Source organism: Melozone crissalis, unplaced genomic scaffold (assembly GCF_028551555.1).
Source record: "Melozone crissalis strain CALT ecotype California unplaced genomic scaffold, PUWL_Pcris_2 ptg000019l_1, whole genome shotgun sequence".
Taxonomy (NCBI): domain Eukaryota; kingdom Metazoa; phylum Chordata; class Aves; order Passeriformes; family Passerellidae; genus Melozone; species Melozone crissalis.
Window position 1 is genome coordinate 12,778,703 of NW_026535797.1, and position 20,692 is coordinate 12,799,394.

Genomic DNA, 20,692 nt, shown 5'->3' on the forward strand with positions numbered 1-20,692 from the left:
ATTATTAGCATCCAGTTAGCTGAGCAAGCAGGAATTCTGACTGAGGATTGTGCTGGGAGCAAAGGACAGGTCAGGCTGCTTGTGCTCAAGGGACAGAAAGCAGCAGAGCTGCAGAGTGTTTGGGATTCAGAGTACATTTCATTAGCTGTACAGTCACATCTGCATTTATTCCCATTGTGGACTGGGAGAAATACTGTGTGTTTGCATTTCCTAACTGACAGCTCAGCCAGGAGATATTTGGACATTTCTTGATCTTGTTTTATGTGCCAGTGCCTTGGACTTAACTCTGCAGGTGCTGGCTCCCCCAGGCTCTGCCTGGGCACCCCAAGTTGCTCTGTGCTGTTTTGCTGGAGGCTGCTGGCAAGCTGCACTGCTCCAGCCATGCCCTGGTGCCCCTCCCCTGCCTCTGGAAGTGCCCCTTGCTTCACCCACCTGCAGGGCTGCCCTGCCTGGGGCTATCACCCCACAGTGAGCAGCCTGTCCATGGTCCCCAGGGTTACCAGTGTGGCAGGATCAAGGTGTAGCTGTGCTGCTCCTGGCCTGCAGCTCTGGTGGAGAAGGCTGTGACTGTCACTCTGTGTCCCTGGGGCTCTGGGGCAGATTGCCACGACATGGTGCAACAAAGCAGGAGTGGAAAGGCAACAGGACAGTGTGCTCTGGCAGGGCCACCCAGCAGGAAGCTGCCTGTGCTTTCTCCCTCTACAGGCACAGCTCAAGCAGAATGTGTGCATCTTCCAAATACAAACCACTGCTGGTCACAGCATTTGTAACTACTGGATTTACCTGGGAGGTGGATGCACCCTCTGTTCCTCATCTGCTCTTGTGTAATTCACTTTATCTTCAGTTGTGCAGGGAAAGCACGAGGCTGTTTCTAACCCCTGAGCACACAGGCAGTGTGGAGAGGAAATGACAGGTACCTTGGGACTGAGCTGTCAGGGGTGTGATGCAAATCACAGCCTCAGAGTCCATTTCCTGAGCAAATGAGGGTGCACTCGGCCGTGGCAGACCTTGATCCCTCAGCCAGCTGGCCACAAACTCTTCCACACGGCAGGGCCACCATGACAGGCACCTGGGGTGAGCCCCAGACAGGCCCCATTGCCATCAGTGGGTCCAGCCTTACCTTCAACCCCAGCAGGAGGGGCTGGCAGCTGCACCCCAACCCCAAGTTCTCTGCAGGGGCCCAGAGGGACTGCTGGGCACGGGACCAGCCGAGGGCCAGACACCGACACGCGTTCCCAAGATGACGCAGCAGCAAAGACAACAAAACAGCTCATTTTGATCCACACAACTATTTCTTTTTTTAATTATTAACTTGTGCCTTACAATAGAAGAGGAAAGAGTGCGAGCAAACAATTTGCTGGTTCCAGGAACTACTCTGGCAGCACCGTGAGGGCAGCGAGGTCTGGTGCTGACTGCCCGCCCTGCCAGGGCACTGACACACAACACGGCGGCTCCGGCTCTTGCAAAAGCGATCGCTGGCAATTTAAGGCATTGAAGGAAACCTATGGTTGTTAAATCCTATATCAAATTTGGCACACCTTGGAACAGTTAGAGCGGAGACAAGGATGCTTTGCGGGCTGGTGTTCAGGAGTCCTGCAGCTTCCCAGTGCTGGCTGGGGCACGATGCTAATCTAGGCACAGGGTTTCCATGTGAACACTGTGCAGCCCAACAAGGGGCCCTCAGGCCCTCATATTTGGGAGACAGCGATGCCAAATGAGGTGATGCCTTCACCTCCAGTGTAGCAGTCTCCTGTCCTGTGCCTGCTGCTTATAAACCCCGTGTGCCTGGCTTGACTAGTGCTGTCAGAAAACAAGATTTGTCAGTACAAAGAAAAAGTAACATTCCTTATAGTTCAAAACATACGTGGCTGAGATCAGATGTCAGGTGCAGTTACAGTCCTGTATGGCTATTTCTGTGCTTCTAGGGTTAAAAGTGAATGGCTACAGTTTAAGGAGTGGGGAAAAGTTTAGCTGTACATGGATTTGGGTAATTGATGAAACTAGTTACAGTAAACATGTTGAGTTGTTTCCCTTCCCTCCCCGGAGTGCTGGCTCAGCAGCCTTCCCAGCTGGCTGCCCCTCGCCCGCCGCAGGAGGAGAGAGGGAGCGTGTTACGAGTCCATGTGCCACCACCACAATGACCAACATGCATCTCTAGCTACCTGTCCTGTGTGCCCCCACCCCATTTAAAAGGGAGCAATGTGCCAAGCTCGGCCTCTGAGTGGCAGGACCCGCAAGGAAGCCATCCCTGGGTTTGTGTTTTTAAGGGAGGCTTCCTGCGAGCCCAGTGCGGCATCGTGCCCAGAGGAGCAGTTTCAAGGCCGAGTGGAGACTGTTCCCCCTCAAATGCTTGTGAACAGGGTCCTGATGGTTACATCTTTGCATTGGCAAGGATTCCTCCATGCAGGTTTAACCTCCCTCTCTTCTTGACAGAGGTTATGGTCCCCTCAATCACCTCAGCCCTGCTGGATGATATTTTAGAGGTCACTTTAATAACCTCTCCTTGCTCCTCCTCTTTGAAGGACAGAGTAGAGGAACTAAAGCTCCTGGGCTGGAAGGAGTAAGTGGGGCTGGGGAGAGAATTGAGAGATGTAAGGCCGCCACTTCCCATGTTGAAGAGGGTCTCCTCTCCCTCCAGCAGCTTCCTGCAAGCACATCACAAGGGAAGAGGTTAGTATGGGGATGTGAAACATCTGCAAAACTTGAGAGCATGTTGTGCCCTGCAGGCAAGCCCAAGGCATCACCACAGGTCACACTGCACCATGAAACTGATTCAAAATCATATTTTGGTCAATCATTTCTGGAAGACTTGCAATATGGGGTACATGAGAGCAACTTTCTCCCTTCTTTCCTCTCCAGAAACACCAGGAAAATAAATACCCAAAGCACAGCCTTTTGCATCTACATTTAACTTTGCAAGAGAGACAAGTTTCCAACCTCAACTGTCCCCATTAAAAATACTGCTTCTGGGATGGCTGAGGGAAGTGGTTCACAGCTGCTGGAGCAAGGCAGAACACGGAGCCATGGCTGCTCCCCAGGCAGGAGTATGGCAGATCCAGGTGAGGGAGAGGAACAACATGCTTGTGGTGCTCCTGGAGTGTGGACCCAAGTATTTTCTGGGCCCTTGAAAATACCCCAGCCTAGTGGGGGTCAGGGGATTGGGCTTGGGAAGTGCCCAGGTAGAGCAGGAGTAGAGCAGCCTTACCTGTAGGCAGCTATCTCGATATCAAGGGCCATCTTGACATTGAGCAGGTCTTGGTACTCCCTCAGGTGCCGAGCCATCTCATTTTTGGTGTTTCTTAGGTCATCCTCCAGCTGTCCAATGGTGTCCTGCAAAGGCAAGGGTGCTCAGCCCTGTGTTTTGGAACAGGGACTTCTCCCACAGTCCCACTCTGCTTTGCCCATTGTAGCAACAGGGAAGTTGCAATGGGCAGTTGATCCATGACAGCACATCCCACCAGGGGCTTGGGACCATGAAATGTCATGCTAGCAGGGATGAAGAAGCAGGCAGAGCACTAGGCCTGGCTTGTGAGTGTGTGCAATGGGGGAGGCTTTAGCCATTGATGGATTCATGCAGTTCCCACCTGCAGTGGGGTCTGTAAAATAAGCAAATAGTGCATGGTGGTGGGACGCCCAGTCCTGTGGGGGAAAGGCAGGCTGCTACAGAGGAAAGTTTTGGGGTTAAACATCTTCAAAGTAGAGGCAGTGGCTCAACAAGACAAGTGAAAGCACCCTGCACTGCAGCAGCGGAGAAGAAAGGCTGCAGTCTGCATCTGCAGGGCTTAAGAAGGGTTGGGACATGCTTCCAGGAGGTGGAAGGAGAGGTGCTGCTGCCAGGGGTCCCCTCCGGGTGGGGAAGTCTGTCACCTTCCTGAGAAAATGCCTCAGAGCCTCTAAGTGGGGGATTCTGAATGCAGGGATTTGGGGAGATTACAGAGACAGGGGCATGCCCTGCAAGAGCTCAGCTGGACAACAGTGTCCTTCTAGCATCCTTCCTGTCAGCTTTGCCCTGCCTTTTGTCCCTAACCAGTTCTACTGTGATGTGCAGGACTCCAAGGCCAGAATTCCTGCTAACAAAGGAGACTAATGCTTTATTCTATTTTTTTTTCTCAGAAAACAAGCAGTCTGTATTTTTCCCTCATGCATCTAGGTATCTAAATAGCAGCTTGAAAGCAGTGAAACCTGCTCCCAAAAGGCTCTTCCCAATCAGGTTTCCTGCTGCCAGCTGCCCCACTGTGCCACCAGAGGAGCGTGATTTGGAACAGGAATGAGTCAGCAGTTTGCACTTAAGCCACGATGTAGCTCTGCCTACAGAGCCCTGCAATGGCCACTGCCAACCTCCACTCTCCTGCATCCCCTCCCAGAGCCAGGACTTTGCAATTGCTTCCAGATCCTCTGTTCCAGCAAACAATCTTTGTCCTGCCACATCATCCTCATCTTGTCCCCATCCCATTCCTATCACGTCCCCAGCTTCCTCTCCTGCCTAACCTCCCTCGTGGACAGTGCAGAGACAGTGAAAGCAGGTGGGGCTGCCCAAGGAGCAGGGAGCTGTGCTGACCCTGATGCAGTGGGCCCTGTTTGAGCAGAGCCCCTCAGAGCCGCAGCTCATCCTGAATGCAGCACAGAGCATGGCACTGTCGGGTTAGCTGGGCACAGCCTGCCTTGCAAGATGTGGTTTAGGAGCCATGCTTGTGGTCTCTGCTGCGACCTGTGCTGCCCTGACCATTTTCCACAGCAAAATATCTGCAAGAAGCTGTGCCTCTGAGGAGTTCATTGGGGAGTTCATTGACTGAGAAGCTGCAGGACATGGCTGCTGCTGCTGTAGAGGTTAAGGACTCTGCTCCGATGCAGACAGATTGCTGCTGTGCCCAGCCAGGGCAGGAGGGAATGACTTGAGCTCATCCCCACCCTGGACAGCTCCACTTTTGCTGCTGCGACTCTTTGTGCCTCCAGCCCTCTTCCCTCTGCCTGTAGTCCACATGAACAAAAAGCTCTTTCAAAACTGATTGTCCTTGTTCCTGTTCTGCACCTCTCTTCCACAACCCAGCTCTGCCAGCTGGTAGAACAAAAATCCCCTCCTCACACCACTGCAAACCTGTCCCCTATCAAAAAGCTCTTGCATGTTGGTTCAGATTTGGCTGGGCAGCCCACAATTATAAAGACATCTCCTTTAGCAGGATCATTTCAAAAGCTCAGACAATAGGAATATTCTCTTTGAAGACACACTTCCAACCTTTTCCACTGTTTACAGCCAAGGAAATTACTTAGCTGATGCACACACACATTGCTCAATGGACTTTTAGGTTTTTATACACATAAAGTAGATCCTGAGGGTCATATGGAAAAGCACTGCCATGCTGTCACTAAAGCAATTTCAATTATGTTGCAGTTTAATCCAGTTGCTTTATTCTTTTTTCCCAAATTGATAGGTTGCTCCCAGGACTCCTTTTTCACATGGCATCAAGAGTATTTAAGAAGGTTACTGTGTATAATGTTTTCACTATAGATAATATTTTATATTGCCTATTTCCACAAAAATTGTTGAAGACCACCTCAACTATTCAGGAAGCTTGCAAGCAGTTTGGAACTAAGTCACGAATCCTAGAGCGCGTGGCAAAATTTGGCCTTGGAAATGACAAGGCATTACTTGAGTCCTCCATGTATGATTAAAGCAGTTGTTTCAGTATTTAGAATGAAATGGTTTGATTTAGAAACCACAGATCATTTAACAGCCATATAATAGAACAATCTCATGATTCATTTTATTATAAATCATGAACATTTCCCTGTAGCAAGAAAATGTGGCAATACTGCAGTAATGGAATAAGAGCTATGGAGCACTCAGTGTCTGCCTTTCATGAGTCTTTCCACAGACATAAAAAATGCTGGGATGTGTCTGCTTTACCTTTGCAGAGCTCCAGTTTCTGCAGTGCAGGTGCCAAGAGCAAGGCCACAGGGCAAAGGGCCAAGCTTGGGCAGACAGCTTCGAGGGAATGCCCACAATGATGTGTAGGCAATTTTGGACCTGATCCTTAAGGCACAGGGACGGATCGATGCCCCAAACAGCGCTACCGCGTGTGGGATGTCCCCTGCGGGAAGGGAGTGTTGGAAGGAGTGTGCTGGCCTGCTTCCCCAAAATCTGCCCTATGGGCTTTTGCCCCTGGATAAAGGGTGAAAGCAGCAGGCAATGCCGTGGTGGGGCAGGATCTGTGTGCAGGGCAGAGAGGCACAATGCTGGGTGGTGGGAGGGCTGCAGGGATGCCTGGCGCTGCGCAGCGCTGCAGGGGCACCGCCTGCATGGGTGGTGCTGCCCAAGGAAAGAGGGGTGGGTGCCGTTCCATGCTGTTCCGTGCCGAGGGTGTTTGTGTGGTGCAGCACTGATCGGGACAGCGCGGGCGATGGTGCTGAGTGATGTGGGGCAGGGGGGCCCGCATGGGCCCGGGGGGTTCCAGCGCTGCACAGAACTGCGGGAGGGGCTGCTGCAGGGGACAGAGCTGCGCTGCAGCACTTTGCAGGCCGCAGCGATGCTCAGCGCTGCACAGGACCAGGGGAGGGAGAGTGCGGGGACGCGGGTACTGGTGCGGCACCGCGCCGGGTGTCGACGTGGGGTGAGATTACCGGTGCTACACATTACAGGGGGTGGCTGCTGGGATGGAGGAGCCGACTGGTGCGAATGGCGCGGGAGGAGGATGCTCGGTGCCGCCCAGTGCCCGGCGCTGCCCGATGCCAGGGGAGGGCACGGTGACGGTTCCCGGCGCCGCCCGGCTCACCTGCAGGCCGGCGGCCTCGGCGTTGTGCCGCTCCTCCAGCTCCTGCAGCTGCCTCTCCAGGGACTGGTGAGCGCCGCGCAGGCTCTCCATCTCCACCAGGCGCGCCTGGAGCTGGCGGCGGCACTCGCCGGCCTCTCGGCGGCTGGCGCGCACGGCCTCCTGGCTGCGGGCCGCCCGTTCGTGCAGGCGGGCGCAGCGGGCGCGGTACCAGTCCTCGGCCGCCTGCAGGTTGCGGGCCGCCAGCGCCTCGTACTGAGCGCGCAGCTCCCGCAGCGCCGCGGCCAGGTCGGGCCGCGGGGCCGGCGGCGGGGCCGCGGCCGGGAGCGCGGCGCCCAGCTCGGCGAGGTGCTCGGCGTGGGCGCTGCGCATCGCCGCCAGCTCCTCCTGCAGCGCCTCCGCCCGCCGCTCCAGATCGGCGCTGGCGCGGGAGGCCGCCTCGGCCGCCTGCTGCCGGGAGCGCAGCGCCCGCTCCGCCTCGGCGCGGCTCCGCGCCTCCTCCTCGCAGCGCGCCCGCAGCCGCTGCGTCTCCTCGGCCAGGCGCGCCCGCTCCAGCGCCGCCTGCGCCCGCTCCCCGTGCGCCTCCTCCAGCCGGGCGCGCAGGGCGCGCAGCTCCCCGCCCAGCAGCTGCCCCAGCCGGCGCGGCTCGTCCGAGCGCTGCCGCAGCGCCGCCAGCTCCGCCGCCAGCGCCCGGTTCCGCTCCTCCAGCGCCCGCACCCGCTCAATGTACCCGGAGAAGCGCTCGTTGAGGCCCTGCAGCTGCTCCTTCTCGCTGCCCCGCGCCCGCCGCGGCTCCGCGCCGCGCTCCCGGAGCGCCTCCGGCTCCGCGCCCGGGCGCGCCCACCGTCCCGCCAGCATCTCCGTGCGCCGCGGGGACCCCGCGAAGAGGTGGCGATAGGAGGCGGCCAGCGCCGCCGGTTCCGCGCTGTAGCTCATGACGGCGGAGGGGCACCGGCGGCGATGCCGGCGCTTATGTACGGCGGGGCGGAGCGCGGCGCGGAGGGGGCGCGGGGCGGAGCGCTCCGGCGGGGAGGGGGCCCGGTGCGGTGCGGTGCCGTGCCGTGCCGTGCCCCGTGCGGTGCGGTTCGGTACGCGGTGCGCGGTACGCGGTGCAGTGCGGTACGCGGTGCGCGGTGCGGTGCGGTACGCGGTGCGCGGTGCGGTGCGGTGCCGTGCGCGGTCCGGTGCGCGGTGCCGCCGCGGCAGGAGGCGACAGGAGCTGTCCGTGCGCCGCGGTGCTGAAGGGCTGTGGCAGCGGGCGGGGCACGGGGCGGGACGGACGGATAGACGGACGCACGGATGGATGTGGGGAGAGACGTGTGTGGGGTCACACGGTCACACAGAAGGAGCATGCAAACATACGCAGGCGCATGGACGAGGTCACACGCACACAAAGAAACAGATGGATGCACAGGCATGCCGAAAGGGTCAGGTGCATTCACCGTAAGACACACGCGTTCGCATGCTCGGAGCCAGGGAGACAAAGGGGCAAGCAGCCGTTCAGAGAGACACACAGATGCACTGGCAAGGAGAGGCAGAAAGGAAGAGAGACAGACGGAAGCAGGAAGAAATGGGCAGGTGGAGAAAGAGAGTCAGGCAGGCACCCAGAGAGACAGAAGACAGACAGACACACATGTGCCCACCCATACATACATCAATCACTCCTGCTGGGGTATCCCCAGCTGTCCCCTCCAATGCTCAAGGGAAGCTGTGCTGTGCATGTGTCTGGGCTGAAGGTGTCCTGGGGGGTTGGTTCCAGCCCCTCTTCTCTGATGAGGACCAGGGTGCCTATGTCTGTGTGGGATCTCCTTGGGATGGGGATGGGAATTGTTGGGGTGCAGAGTTGGGAGTACGCCTGGAGGGGGGTGTGACCAGGACAAAGACTGATAATGGTCAGTCCAGATGTAACACAGGTGACACACAGGGAGGATTTCGCCTTCAGGTTGTTTGCCAGGAACTGAAGCACTTCACTTTCTCTACTGTCCATGCAAGCAGGCTGGGCTCTCCCACTGGCTAGGGTTTGCTGGGAGTACCCAGGGCTGTATCACTGACAGGAAGGGGGGAACATGCACACCCCACCTCCAGGCCAAGTGCACTGCCTGCACCCCAGTGCAGGACGTCCAAGAGACCAATGAGAAGTGACTGATTTCTGGAAGCAGCAGCACAAAATATAGCTGTGAGATGGAAAAAACTAATTTTGATCTGAGTGTGAGAAACATGGGTGAAATGAGCAAATATTTGGATCCTGTCCCCTGCTGTGCATCTCTGTGGCACAGAGATCTGCACTGATGCCCTGTTCCTCTACTCCACTTATCCCTGTTTGTCCTCACAGGTCACCAGAGGACATCATGAGGGAGTTCCAGCAAATGAGCAGGGAGGACAAACAAGCCAGGGCTGGCATTGGAGACAGCTATGACTTCCAAAAGAGCTGTTGCTGGGGTTGAGCAATACCTTCAGTGCAGGTAGCTCGATGTGCAGCTGCAGTGTGAGCTGCACAATTGCATCATCCAAGCAGCTCACGTTTTGATGGCAGAGCATCCCAGGCAGAGAGTCTGGGGCCGCTGGCTATCCTCGCCCTGGCCTGGGCTGCCTGGCTCACACTGCCAGGGCTGAAATCCCCTTCTTGGTCTGTTTTTTTTCCCCAGGTATTTCACATACTCCTCACACACAAGTGCCTTTTACCATTTCCTCAGCATCTCCTACTCTGCATTACAATATCGTAAGTCAGGGATTTACTACTGCGAGTAACTGACCACGGAACAGAGAAGTTTCCAGCTTTGCTTAGTTATGTGTGTGGCATTGCTTTGTTGACTTTGCTCTGATGCTTATTGCTAATGATAGAGGCTTCTGTGGTTCTCTTTGCCATGGAAAAGGGGAGTGCAGCTTACCCTGGCATCCTCACTCATGCTGTTTTAGCACTGCCACACATATGCACCCTAACAGCTGAGTTAGGAGTGTCACAGTCTCCTCCAGCACATGAACTACAAGGTAGTAGAGGTGCTGACTTCCATGGGGAAAGACCCTGGGATAAAATCCCTTTGTCTTCAGGAAAGGGGTCAAGGTGTTCTGACATCATTTACACACCCAGGAGCTGCATGAAACAGCTGAGACCTGTGCCAGTTGCTGGTATGTGCCACTGCTGGAACTCTGTGGCTGAATGAGCACAAGGGATCAGAGTCACTAAGCTACAGTGAGCGCTGCTGTCCTGCAGAACCAGGCTGGGACTCCAAGGCTGCAGAAAAGCTAAAAAAAACTGAAAAGCATGTCAGACCTGAAATGAGATGACAAGCTGGACAAGTGGGCACAAACCAAAAGCACAGCAAGTACCTGTGATGTGTTCAGCATCAGGAAACCTTGACACTTGAGTAACTGTTGCGACACAGACACGTGGCATCGGGGGGAGCTTTATGAGGGTAGAAAACAAGCAGGAAACCAAAGAGAAGCAGTCCCATAGCTAAGGATTGTGCACCAATGAAACAACAATGGGTTGTATTAGGGATTAAATTACCCAGGACTATTTCATACCTCCTAGTTACTGCAAAAATCAAGTCTTGCATGTGAGACAGCAGGAGGACTCCTTAAATCTCTGTGATACTCTCCACACAGCATCTGCCTGCTGATGAGGCTCACTAAACCACTTATCTCCTGAGCTGCAATCTGCCTGGGCTTGTGAGTCACAGGGAAAAGCCACCCTCTGAGCTGTGCACACATGGCAGTGGGACACACACCTCCTGGCCAGCACAGCACATGAAACTAAAGCTCTGGGCAGCTGCTTTACCCCCCAGCCTCACCACAGCAGCTTCACCAGAGGGAAATGCTTGCCAGCAGTGGGAAAAAGGCAAATCCCAGTGTCTTCCAGGAAGCTGCTGCCAGATCTCCTGTGGCACAGGTGGGTCTGGCCCCCTGCAGGAGGGAGAGCTCTCTGGGTCATGGCAAAAAAGTCACAGAGAAAACAGGTAAGTGCTAAACACACCCGTAAGGAGGACGGAGGCATTTGCTTAATTGCACACACACAAACACACTAACAAAAGTAGGAAAATGGCTGTACTGGATCCCTTTAACTCAGGAGTGTGTTTCTCACAGTGGGAGATTCATGCTTCTTTGGTATAACTTCTCTGGTTCTGTCTGTCTGCAGCTCTGGGGCTCCCCAGACAGCAGTCACCTCTCTGTTTACTGGCCCTTATCTAATCAGTGCAAGTTCACGTCCTGTGTGCCATTGTGCTCTGCAATCCACAGTTTGATAATGCAGTCTATGAAAAAAACATCTTTTTCATGTTTCAGAGTGGCTGCCCTCTAATTTCATTCCATGTCCCTGGCTTGTGGAACACAGTGGAAGAGCTGGGATACAGTTTCTCCCCACCCACCTCCCTGTACAGAATTTTGCAGACCTCTGCCTTACCCCACTTCACCTCTTTCCTAGGCTGAAAGGATTTTGTCTATTTCATTTTCCTTCACAGAAAAGCCATTTCACATTTTTAGTCATCCTTGTTGGCTTCAGTGAGTCTTCTGGGATTATGTGTTGGAAAGACACACAGACAGACATTTCAGGAGGAGCCCTGCCATGAGGATGCATGGAAATGACAAATACAGATGGCTGCATCTCCAAGCAAAAACTCTTACGTGGGGGCCCGATACAGGTGCTGTGAGATGTCCCAGGGTATTGGGAAGTGCAGGCTGAGCTTCCCTGTGAGCAGAACCTCCCTGCCAGAGGCTTGGCACCAAAAATGGACTTTGCTACAGCCAGAACTAATAGTTCTGCTGATGTTGGGTGTTTCCCCTTGCAAGGGGATGGATCAAGGCTGACAGAGCCTGGAGAGGTACAATAGGCCAAGTCAGCAAAACCCTGCCCAGCTGCGTGTGCTGTGCCAGAGGGTGGTGGCAGAGCCTTATCAGCCAGAGCAGCGTGGAGGGCAGTAGGAAAAGCTGAGGGAGTCCTCGGGGAGATGAAGAAAGCATCATGGCAGTGGGGACAGGAGAGCTGCTGCCAGTGTGAGGCAGACATTCCCAGCCTCTGGCTACCACTGAGGCATGGAAAAGGAGATTGAATGAGTGTTCCAGGGGCTTGGCACAGCAGAGTGGGCCTGGATGAGGTGGGGTAGATGGATGGCTGCCATCACCCTTGTCGCTGGCAGGGATCAACCTGAGGTGGCCAGAATCCCAATGTGAGACCTTTTCCAGCCCTCCAGGGTCAGGAAAAACAGACAGAAAAGGTGAGGCTTGTTTTGCTGGAGAGGGTTGTTTTGCTCTGAGCTTTCTGTGGCGGTGCTGACCCAGCGTGGCACAACTTGGGGGCACCACTGGCAGTTTCTGCTCTGCACAATGATCCCTCAGTCTGCCCAACCTAGTGGCCGTGCCTGAAGGCATGAGGGATGTAGCCTGCGCTCACAGTACATGGGGATGGAACATGCCTGCTCGTTGCTGTGGTCACTGTCCCCCAAGCCCCCAGCCATCACCTCCGCCACCCCAGCTGCTTGGGGACCTCCTCACCACCCTCCTGACAGCAGACGGGGCACACACTGACCCCAGCCTTGTCCCAGTCTGCACTGCAGACACACTCCCCAAAGTATCAATGATTAATCACGTTTTAACCAAAGCTCTGGCTCTCTCAGACATTGTGGAGCTTAAAAATAAATGAACATTGTGCAACATGGGGAGCTGATGTCAAAGTAGAGTGACTAGGTTTTTATTTGATACTGAAGCCCATGCTTCCTTAAGCTGCTAGCTCAAGGTATTGTAAACTCAATGGCAAACTAAGACAAAGTAACAGATTTTGAAAATGAGCATTATGTGCAGGGGCTGGCTGACAGAACTGTGGGAGCTCAGGCAGGCCAGGGAGGTGCAGGCCTGGGGGTGCAGCACCAGAGGTTTTGTGTGGAGCGATGCCAGGCCTGGAGGAGGCTGCTGAGGAAGGGCTGTGGGGTTGTTCTGCGAGTTGCCACACTGAATCACAGAATTGTTAGGGTTGGAACAGACCTCTGGAGATCTTCCAACCCCTCCCCTGACAAGGCAGGGTCCATGTGACATAGGGATGTATCTGGGTGGGTTTTGAATGTCCTCAGGGATGGAGACTCCATAACCTTTTGAGCAGCCTGTTCAGTGCTCTGCCACCCTCAGCATGAAGGTTTTCCTCATCAGAGAAGGTCATGGGTCCGGAGCACCTCTTATGAGAAAAGCCTGAGGCCTGTTCAGCCTTATAAGAGACAGGACCTCATTAATGTGTGCAAATATCTGAAGGGAGGGTGTCACGATAATGGATCCAGCCTCTGCTCGGTGATGTCAGGCAACAGGAAAGAGGCAATGGGCAGAGGCTGATGCACAGGAAGTTCCACCTGAACACGAGGAAGAACTTCTGTGCAGTGTGGGTGAACACGCACTGCTACAGGTTGCCCAGGGAGGATGCGGAGTCTCCCTCACTGGAGATGTTTAAAAACCATCTGGACGCAATCCTGTGCCACATCCTCTAGGATAACGCTGCTTCAGTGCAAGGTTGGAGCAGATAATCCACTGTGGTCCCTTCCAGCCTGATCCATTCCGTGATTCTGTGACTCGTGTTGAGGTGGAACTTCCCGTGGTTTAGTTATGGCCATTGCTCCTTGTCCTGTCACTGGGCACCACGGAAAAGAGCCTGGCACCATCCTCTTTGCTCCCGCCTTTGAGAAGCATCTATGCATTGACGAGTCCCCCTCTTAGTCTCCCTTCTCCAGACCGAGCTCCCGCAGTGTGTCCCTCACGGGGTCCGGCCCGCACTCCCGTCACGCTCGCTGCCGGTTCGGCACTTTGCCGACGCTCCCTGGGCCGCGGCCCATGCGGCCGGCGCGGGGCTCGCACACTGCCCGCGCTCCCTGCCGCCGGGCGGGGCGGGGCGCGGGCGGCGCCTGCGCAGTGCGGGCGGCGCGGGCGCTGCGGCAGTTGGTGCGGGGCAGTTCCACCCGAGCGCGGCGCGAGGTGAGAGCGGCCGCGGGCGCGCGCGGCGGGTGCGGGGAGCGCGCGAGGGGCGGGAGCGCGCGCGGGGCGGGTGCGCGCCGGGGGCCGCTGGGGCGGGCGGCGGGGGAGGCAGCGCCCCCTCCCTCGGGCGCGCGCCCCGGTGAGGGGGGTGCCGAGCCCGCGGCCGGGGCTGGGGCTGGGGCGGCGCGGGGAGACCCCCGGGACAGCGCCCGCCGCTGCTCCGCCCTGCCCCGGCACCCGCCGCTGCCCCGTCCCGCCCCGGGCGAGGCAGCCCCGGGCCGTGCCTCAGCCCCCCGAGCTGCCCCCGGCCGTGACAGGGCGGCGATTCCGTGCCCGCTCCGCCGGCCGAGCCCCGGGCACGGTGTGTGTGAGCAGGGCCGGGGCCGGCACCCGGTGCCTCCGTGTCCGCTTTCCTTCCGCCCCACGTGGAGCGGAGAGTCCCGGCGGCGCCTTCCCGCCCGCAGGGCTCCCCGGGGCGGCGGCCGCCCGGCCGGGAGAGGCGCGGAGCGAGCGGCGCGGGGCCGGGCAGCCGGGGCTCGGGGCGGGGGCTCGCTGTCACCGCTCCGCTCCGCTCTGCTCCGTTCGAGTTGCTCCTGGCAGTCCGGCTGTGTCAGGCTGGAGCTGATAACCCAAAGCCAGGAGCGAGGCACCAAGTAAATAAATAAATAAAACAAACCAGTGCAAGGTTGCTTTCCTCGCATTTTGCTTACTCTTTTTTTTTTTTTTTAATCCCTCCTTGCATGCCAAAAATAATGTTGCAAAATGTATGATGGAAACAAACCTACACTGGTTCTCTGATAGACCAGATGACTTTATACGACAGTACTGCTTCTTGTAGCACAGGCAGTTTTGAAAATTCCTGGAACCACCGAGATTATGAAACGCTCAAGTTTATTCCCTTGCTAGTGTTTCTAAAGGCTGCCAAGCTGGATGTTAAGGCTCCTCTTTGACGTGGTCTTGAGAACATTCCTCCCAAGCCATAATCGCTCATGTTCTAAAATATTTCTTTTAGCTCTGTAAGATTTATTGTTTGAACATCAAAGATTGCGAAATACTCTCTAAGTAGTCACTTAAAAACGTCTCCCCGTCAGTTTAGAGTAACATTGTCACCAGCTGAAATGTATTGGTCCAAATACTCATTTGTCACTAGTGCTGCGTGGTTTCGCTGAAAACCAGAAAGAAAACGCAAAACTGCATTTTGATCTTCGGTTCAAGTGCTGAATTTGTGGTTCCAGCAGTGAGCAAAAACCCCAGTGCTTTACATGCAAATCAATCAGCTTAGCTCAGGAAGTCTGCCACTGTCCCTGTCAGCCCGTGTCAACCTAAACATATTTTTGAGTGGACCTGCTATTTAAAATAATCTATTGCCATTAGTCCAGAGTCCAAAGGATCGTTCAGGAACCTGCTGGTTTGATTAATAGCAGTTGGGGTTTGTTCAAGCATAGTCGTGGTTGCATTATATAGCACAATACAACCTTTACTCTGTACAGCGTCATTCAAACAAATTGTATGGCAAATGCACCACCGAACTGCGCTTAGAATGCTCCATTGAATCAAGTACAATTGCAGAGAGAAATGGGGAGAAAAGCTGTAAGAATGGGAGAGATGTTTTCAGCTGAGGTTTGAAATTAGCAGCCCGTTAGTATATTTGCGCTGGTAGCAGTAGTGTTATACGATGATTCTGGGATGTACGCTAGTGAAAATCAGACTCAGGCTGAAACTTTCCCAAGCAGATTTTCAGTTCGTAGGCAATTTTTAATCATCGTAACGATGATGATAATAATATCCCCCTAGAACTGTCACTCCTTGTCATGTTTGATTCCTAATATAACTTGAAGAGAAAGCTAATAGACCCTTATTAAAATCACTAGAAATATTTATCCTAGACTTTTTTTAACTTTCAGGGGATTGATTTTTTTAAACAGACAGCTTAGTCTGGTGTTTACTGGTAAACATTGTGGTATTGTGCTTTTTGGGGAACACTGAAAGGAGTGGTTTATTTCCTTCAAAAATATACAAGTGTATTATTTTTGCATTGGAAGAAGGGAAGCAAACTCTTAGAATACAGTGTTTAAATGATGCGTATTGAAAAAACAGATAGCTTTATTTAATCCCATCATTACTCTTACTTGCAGTTCAGCTTAATAAAATAATGCTTGTGGAAAAGTGATGGGTGGGTGGGTGAGCTGTTGCAGTGTGAGCTGTTATCTGGGGATGGCACAGGCTGGCTGCAGAGCAGGTCTGGTGCTCCAGGACAAGCTGAGAGGGTCTGCAGCCTTTGAATCCTGCAGGAATTGTAGATACTGACTTGCCAGGAGGTGCAGGAAGAAGGGCTGACCACAACTCTTCCCTGAAAACCTTGAGCAAGAGACAGAGTTGCAGTCACACTCAGTGAACCCATCGTTCTGTGGGCATTTTGCGTTAGGGAGTGCTCTGGAGGTGGTGCTGTGGTGGTTCAGTACCATGAAATTTGCCATTGCTTGGGCACTGGTGACAATCCTACACAGAGCAGCGTTACCACGGAGAAGCTGCTTGGCCTGGGGAAAGTGGATTAATGGTCTCCAGCCAGGCTGCAGTGGAAAGTTGTCATAGGAACTGGCTCGCTGTTCTGCAGGCCTGTGCCTTGTCTTCACTCCTTGGAAAGAACACCTCGGTAACCAGTCACCTCAGGGTAGGAAACACTCCTTTGCAAAGCCATGAGGAGAGCAGGGCAGCTGGCTCCACCAAGGGAAACTGAGGGTAGGGCTGTACCCAGCAGGGCACACCCTGGGTGCTGTGCCTTGGGATGAGCTCACAGCGCCTGCTCTGCCCCACATCCCTGCCTGGGGGTGGCCCACGAACACTGGGTGTCCTGACAGAAAACAGCTGTGGCTTCTTCAGCAGTGAGAGGAAACTGAACAGAATGTGCCCAGGAGGGAAAGCCTGGCCTGGCTCTTTGGGATGTAATTGGGAAGAGATGTTTCCAAGTCAGTGCATGGGAATTCCTCACTTATTTTCTGTACTGCATCTACTTTTAAAATCTTGTTTATTTAGTGTCAGCAGCACAAATATCATTTGTATTGTTATTTGAAATGGCCACAATCTGAGTCTTCAAGAGTTGGCTATTCTGTGCTGAATCTTATTATTTATGAGTATATTTGAAAAGCACATTGATATAAATATTTCCTATTTTAAAATGTCTGTTTTGTGATATTAAAGAAATTACTGTGTCATGATTATGGTGCTTGTAGCAATGAACTGTATTTTGTTTTTTAATCATGATGACTTACTAACTGGAATGGTTCCTAAAACCTGGGACTGTTCACTCTGCACAGAGATCATGTGTGTAACATGAATCTGCTTCTTTGACACAACTGCAGAGAGAATCCAGCATATACAATAAATAGAACTTTATGTATAGTAAACAGACCTTAACCAACATTTGGAAAAAATTGCATCGGTTTTTAAGGTAGCCACTGTAAGCAGTTGATAATCTAGACCTGCCTACATAAATGTAGTCACTAAGTCTAATGCATGTGTTTGCAGGGCTAAAAAGGTGCTGGGGAGACCTGCCTGTATGAAGCCATATTAGGAGAAATACATTTTTTATGTGGCAGTATGAGATCGAGGAGGGACCCTGAGTAATTCAGCCTAAAAAACCCACAGCAGTCTGTTATTACCTGAATGTGTAACTGTGTGTGCACCACACTCTACAGTCAAAAGCACATTTGCTCTTATTTCCTGGACAGGTGGGTCCCCAGACATAGGAGCAGTGAGTGGCTGTGTGCCAGAACTCTTAAGTCCTGTCACTTTTTCAAGTCTGGTACAGCATGGTAGAGCTTAATCTTGTGGCTTGCTGGTGATCTTAACTTACCCTCTGGGCATGAATACCTGCTGTGGGATTTGCCAGCACAGTCAGCCCTTTTTTGGTGGTTTCACTAGAGACACCATTCTGACTAAACTGGGGCGGTTGGAGACCCACTGTGATCATCTGCATGCTTCTCTTAACAACCAAGGAAGAAAACAAGTGAGTTCTTACCCTGTGCATCATACCAGCTCAAAGTGACTTAAGTTCTGCAAAGGTGTGAGTCCATCAGCTGTGGAGAGCAGGAGCCACAGTAATGAGACACCTACAGTAATGATGCTGGGACTGAAACCTGTTGGCTTCTCTTTTGAAACTGAAAAATGTGTGGGCAGAGCTTCTGTAGGTGGGTGGAAGGAGAAAGGGAGGTCCAAGGAGATGTGATTCTTCTGAGATTGGAAGGTGGCTCCAGAGTGAAGTTAGTAGAAACAGATGTGCAGAACAACGTGCTCTAGTGCAGCTCCTGTTGTACCCAGCCTGTAAATAAGAAGGAGGTTGTGGTTGTCGCTATAACTGCCATTCCAGCTCTTTTCACCACAAGTGATTTATTTAAAAACAAAAGCTCCTTGAAGTCATTTTGTGGTCCAAACTTAGCTTAATTTAGTTATGAAGTATTCACAGCTCCTAGCTATGTTTCAGATGTTTTCAAAGACTTGCTATTTTGCTTGTATGCTTACTACAAGATTACCATTGAACCTTGCTTGGCAGAGTTGGTTCAGAGGAAGGGATAAACCAGAAAGTTCCTGTAAATATTTCTGCAGGAGGCTCTGAGGTAGAGTAGTTGTCCACTGTGTATTTAAGAGTGGGCCTTTGGATTAGCTGGCTTTGACCCAGGCCTTGTAGTTCTCCCTGTTAACATCGGCATAATAGATAAAACTCTTAAGACACATTCTTGCTAGATTTTAATGAAGTAACTTCTCATTGAACTGTCCAGGAAGGTACTCTTCCCCAAAATATTTTCCAACTGGGGTGGTCCAGTTGTGGCAGTTGTGGTGGCCAGATCTGGATTGTGAGCCCTTCTGGGAGGGTTGTCCTCCTCTTGTGTGAGCTGCTGCCTTTTCCCTGGCAGCAGCTGCTGCCTGCACTGCTGTGGTAGGAGCAGCTGCATCCCAGCTGTGTCCATCAGGCCCAGGAGGAAGTGTTTGACTGCACTATTCAGGCAGTGTTTGCTGCTGAAATCAGCATTCCTTATCTCCTTTGGAGAATGTTAGCTGTGGATGGGAATCAGCTCATACTTTACTGCTTGGACCAGGCTCCTCTTGGCATTTGCATCAAATGCAGTGTGTCTGGCCATGGTGTATAACAAGGGAAACTTTGTAGTCAGTTTGTAAAGTAACCTGTAAGGGAAGGTAAATTCAGAAGGCTGAAGATAAAATCTAGCATAAAGCACTGTGAGTTCTCTAGACTAGCTGAAATCTGCTGGTGTTTGGGTTAATTCACTTGGTGGTGAGTTACATATAGGCATGCACAGTGAATAATTAGGAACATGAGGTCAGAGAAGAGCATGTGAATATTCTGCTCTTAGAAACCCAAAAGAGGTCTGAGGTTTATGCCAGAGCTTTGTAATCATAACACGGCAATTACCAATAACAACATCTAAGAATAAGTGCTAGCAAAGGGCAGGCATAGGTAATTTTGGAAGTCAGTAAATAGAACAGTTACAATAAAAAATAAATAATCTTTTAATGTTGATTTTGTTTGCTTTCTCTGTCTCCAAGATACCTTTTTTCCCCCCAAAGGAATAGCTAAACATGTTGGCAAAAGTATTTCAGATGTTTCTCTCTGATCTTTTTGGATGTTACACAGCAATTTCATTTCAAGACTATGCAAAGATGTATGTGGCCTTTGAAGTCACAGGAAAGGGCTGTAAAATGTGGTCCCAAATGTCCTCTTAAATCATGTCCTTTCTGACACTCTATGCAGTATTCCCTGAGAGCTTTTAAGAACAGATGCCCATAGTAGCTACATAATTATTTCTGTTTTATTGCTTGTTCAGTTCCTAGTGTTACTCTCATGTTACTCTCTGCATTTTCTTTTAGGTCAGGATCGGTTCATTCCCTAAAGGAAAAAACAGATCAGGTGACGACAAATTGCAGGTGCTCTGAGCATCAGTTAACTCGAGACTGGCCCTGGAAACTGCTCTTCCAGTTTAGTTCCTGTAGCTTTCTCATCATTGAATACCAGTGGCTGAGTGAAGCTGGAAAGAGGAATTTAGCATAGAGGCAAGCCAGACTGGTAAATCATCTGTTAGTTCTGCTGTTTGGAAACTGAGGCAGGAGTCAAATTTCATTTTCCGCTCCATGCCGCAGTTATCAGTTGGTGCATCAGTGATGTTTAAGAGCAGGTCAGCCTATCTTGAGTCTTTCAGTGTTTGGGGATCCTGCATTTCCCCACTGCTTACCTTTGTTAACAAAAAAAAAAAAACTGGAAAGAGTTTTACTTGCTGTGATCTGAGGTGAAGTGTCCATCAATAATTTGGGGACTTTTCCACATCTGATGAGAATAACACTGCAGCCTTTCTAAGAGTTAATTAAAACACATTTGCAATCTAACCTTTCCTTTTTTTTTTCTTGTGATAAGAGATTAGGTAGGTTCTTAACCTCTTGTTTTACATGTGGTTTAACTTCTCTTTCAATATTGCACTGCCAGTTTTATGAGCCAAGGCCAAAATACTCTGCTTGCTAAACTTGAGCAATCAGGAGGGAACAGATGATGAAAAACTAACAGTGTTTTACTCATCTACCACTCATTTTTCTTCACAGACATGTAGAGAGTAGATATTAACAAAGACAGTAATAAAACTCACTGTGAGGCCTCATAAATCAATGTGTACTGGTGGGGTCAGGAACAAATATTGGAAAGGTTAGAACATGCAGAGAACTGTGTTCCCGTGTTGTGACGCTCAAAGCAAGGCTGGGGGTTTTTCATTTGCTGATTTGAAAGCAATCAGGAGGAGGCTTTGTGCTGGCTGGGCGTGGGGTCAGCTCTTTTTTCTAGTGGCTACGCTAGCTCAGGTAACACGCTGAAAAAGGAGTTCTGGGTGAGTCAGGGCTTTCATACTGCTCTGCTAGGGACAGATGTTTGTAAAGGTGTCTCAAAACCCAGGGGATCCAAACTGTGTGCTCATCTGCAGCAGGAC

At 52.3% G+C, this 20,692-nt stretch overlaps 2 protein-coding genes across 2 annotated transcripts in view; one reads left to right on the plus strand and one right to left on the minus strand.

The window, feature by feature from the left end:
* Positions 1–1,270: 1,270 nt before the first annotated feature.
* On the minus strand, positions 1,271–7,721 carry INA (internexin neuronal intermediate filament protein alpha). Its single transcript, XM_054276584.1, has 3 exons — positions 6,771–7,721; positions 3,206–3,330; positions 1,271–2,645 (listed from the first exon to the last, which is right to left on the minus strand). The coding sequence occupies exons 1-3, from the start codon at positions 7,701–7,703 to the stop codon at positions 2,372–2,374; spliced, it is 1,332 nt and encodes a 443-aa protein (XP_054132559.1). The 5' UTR covers positions 7,704–7,721; the 3' UTR covers positions 1,271–2,371.
* A 5,920-nt stretch (positions 7,722–13,641) lies between these two features.
* Positions 13,642–20,692, plus strand: part of NT5C2 (5'-nucleotidase, cytosolic II) — a 58,484-nt gene continuing 51,433 nt past the window's right edge. The window contains exon 1 of the mRNA XM_054276581.1: positions 13,642–13,712. The gene's annotated coding sequence lies outside the window, so the exon portion shown is untranslated. The remainder of the gene's footprint in view (positions 13,713–20,692) is intronic.

What these genes read in the sequence shown, in the direction of transcription:
- INA (XM_054276584.1), bottom strand. Translation starts at nt 7,703, where the DNA reads ATGAGCTACAGCGCGGAACCGGCGGCGCTGGCCGCCTCCTATCGCCAC. An exon ending in CCGAGGCCGCCGGCCTGCAG is followed by an intron (nt 3,331 to 6,770) that starts GTGAGCCGGGCG and finishes TTGCCTTTGCAG; the next exon opens with GACACCATTGGACAGCTGGA. An exon ending in ATCGAGATAGCTGCCTACAG is followed by an intron (nt 2,646 to 3,205) that starts GTAAGGCTGCTC and finishes ATGTGCTTGCAG; the next exon opens with GAAGCTGCTGGAGGGAGAGG.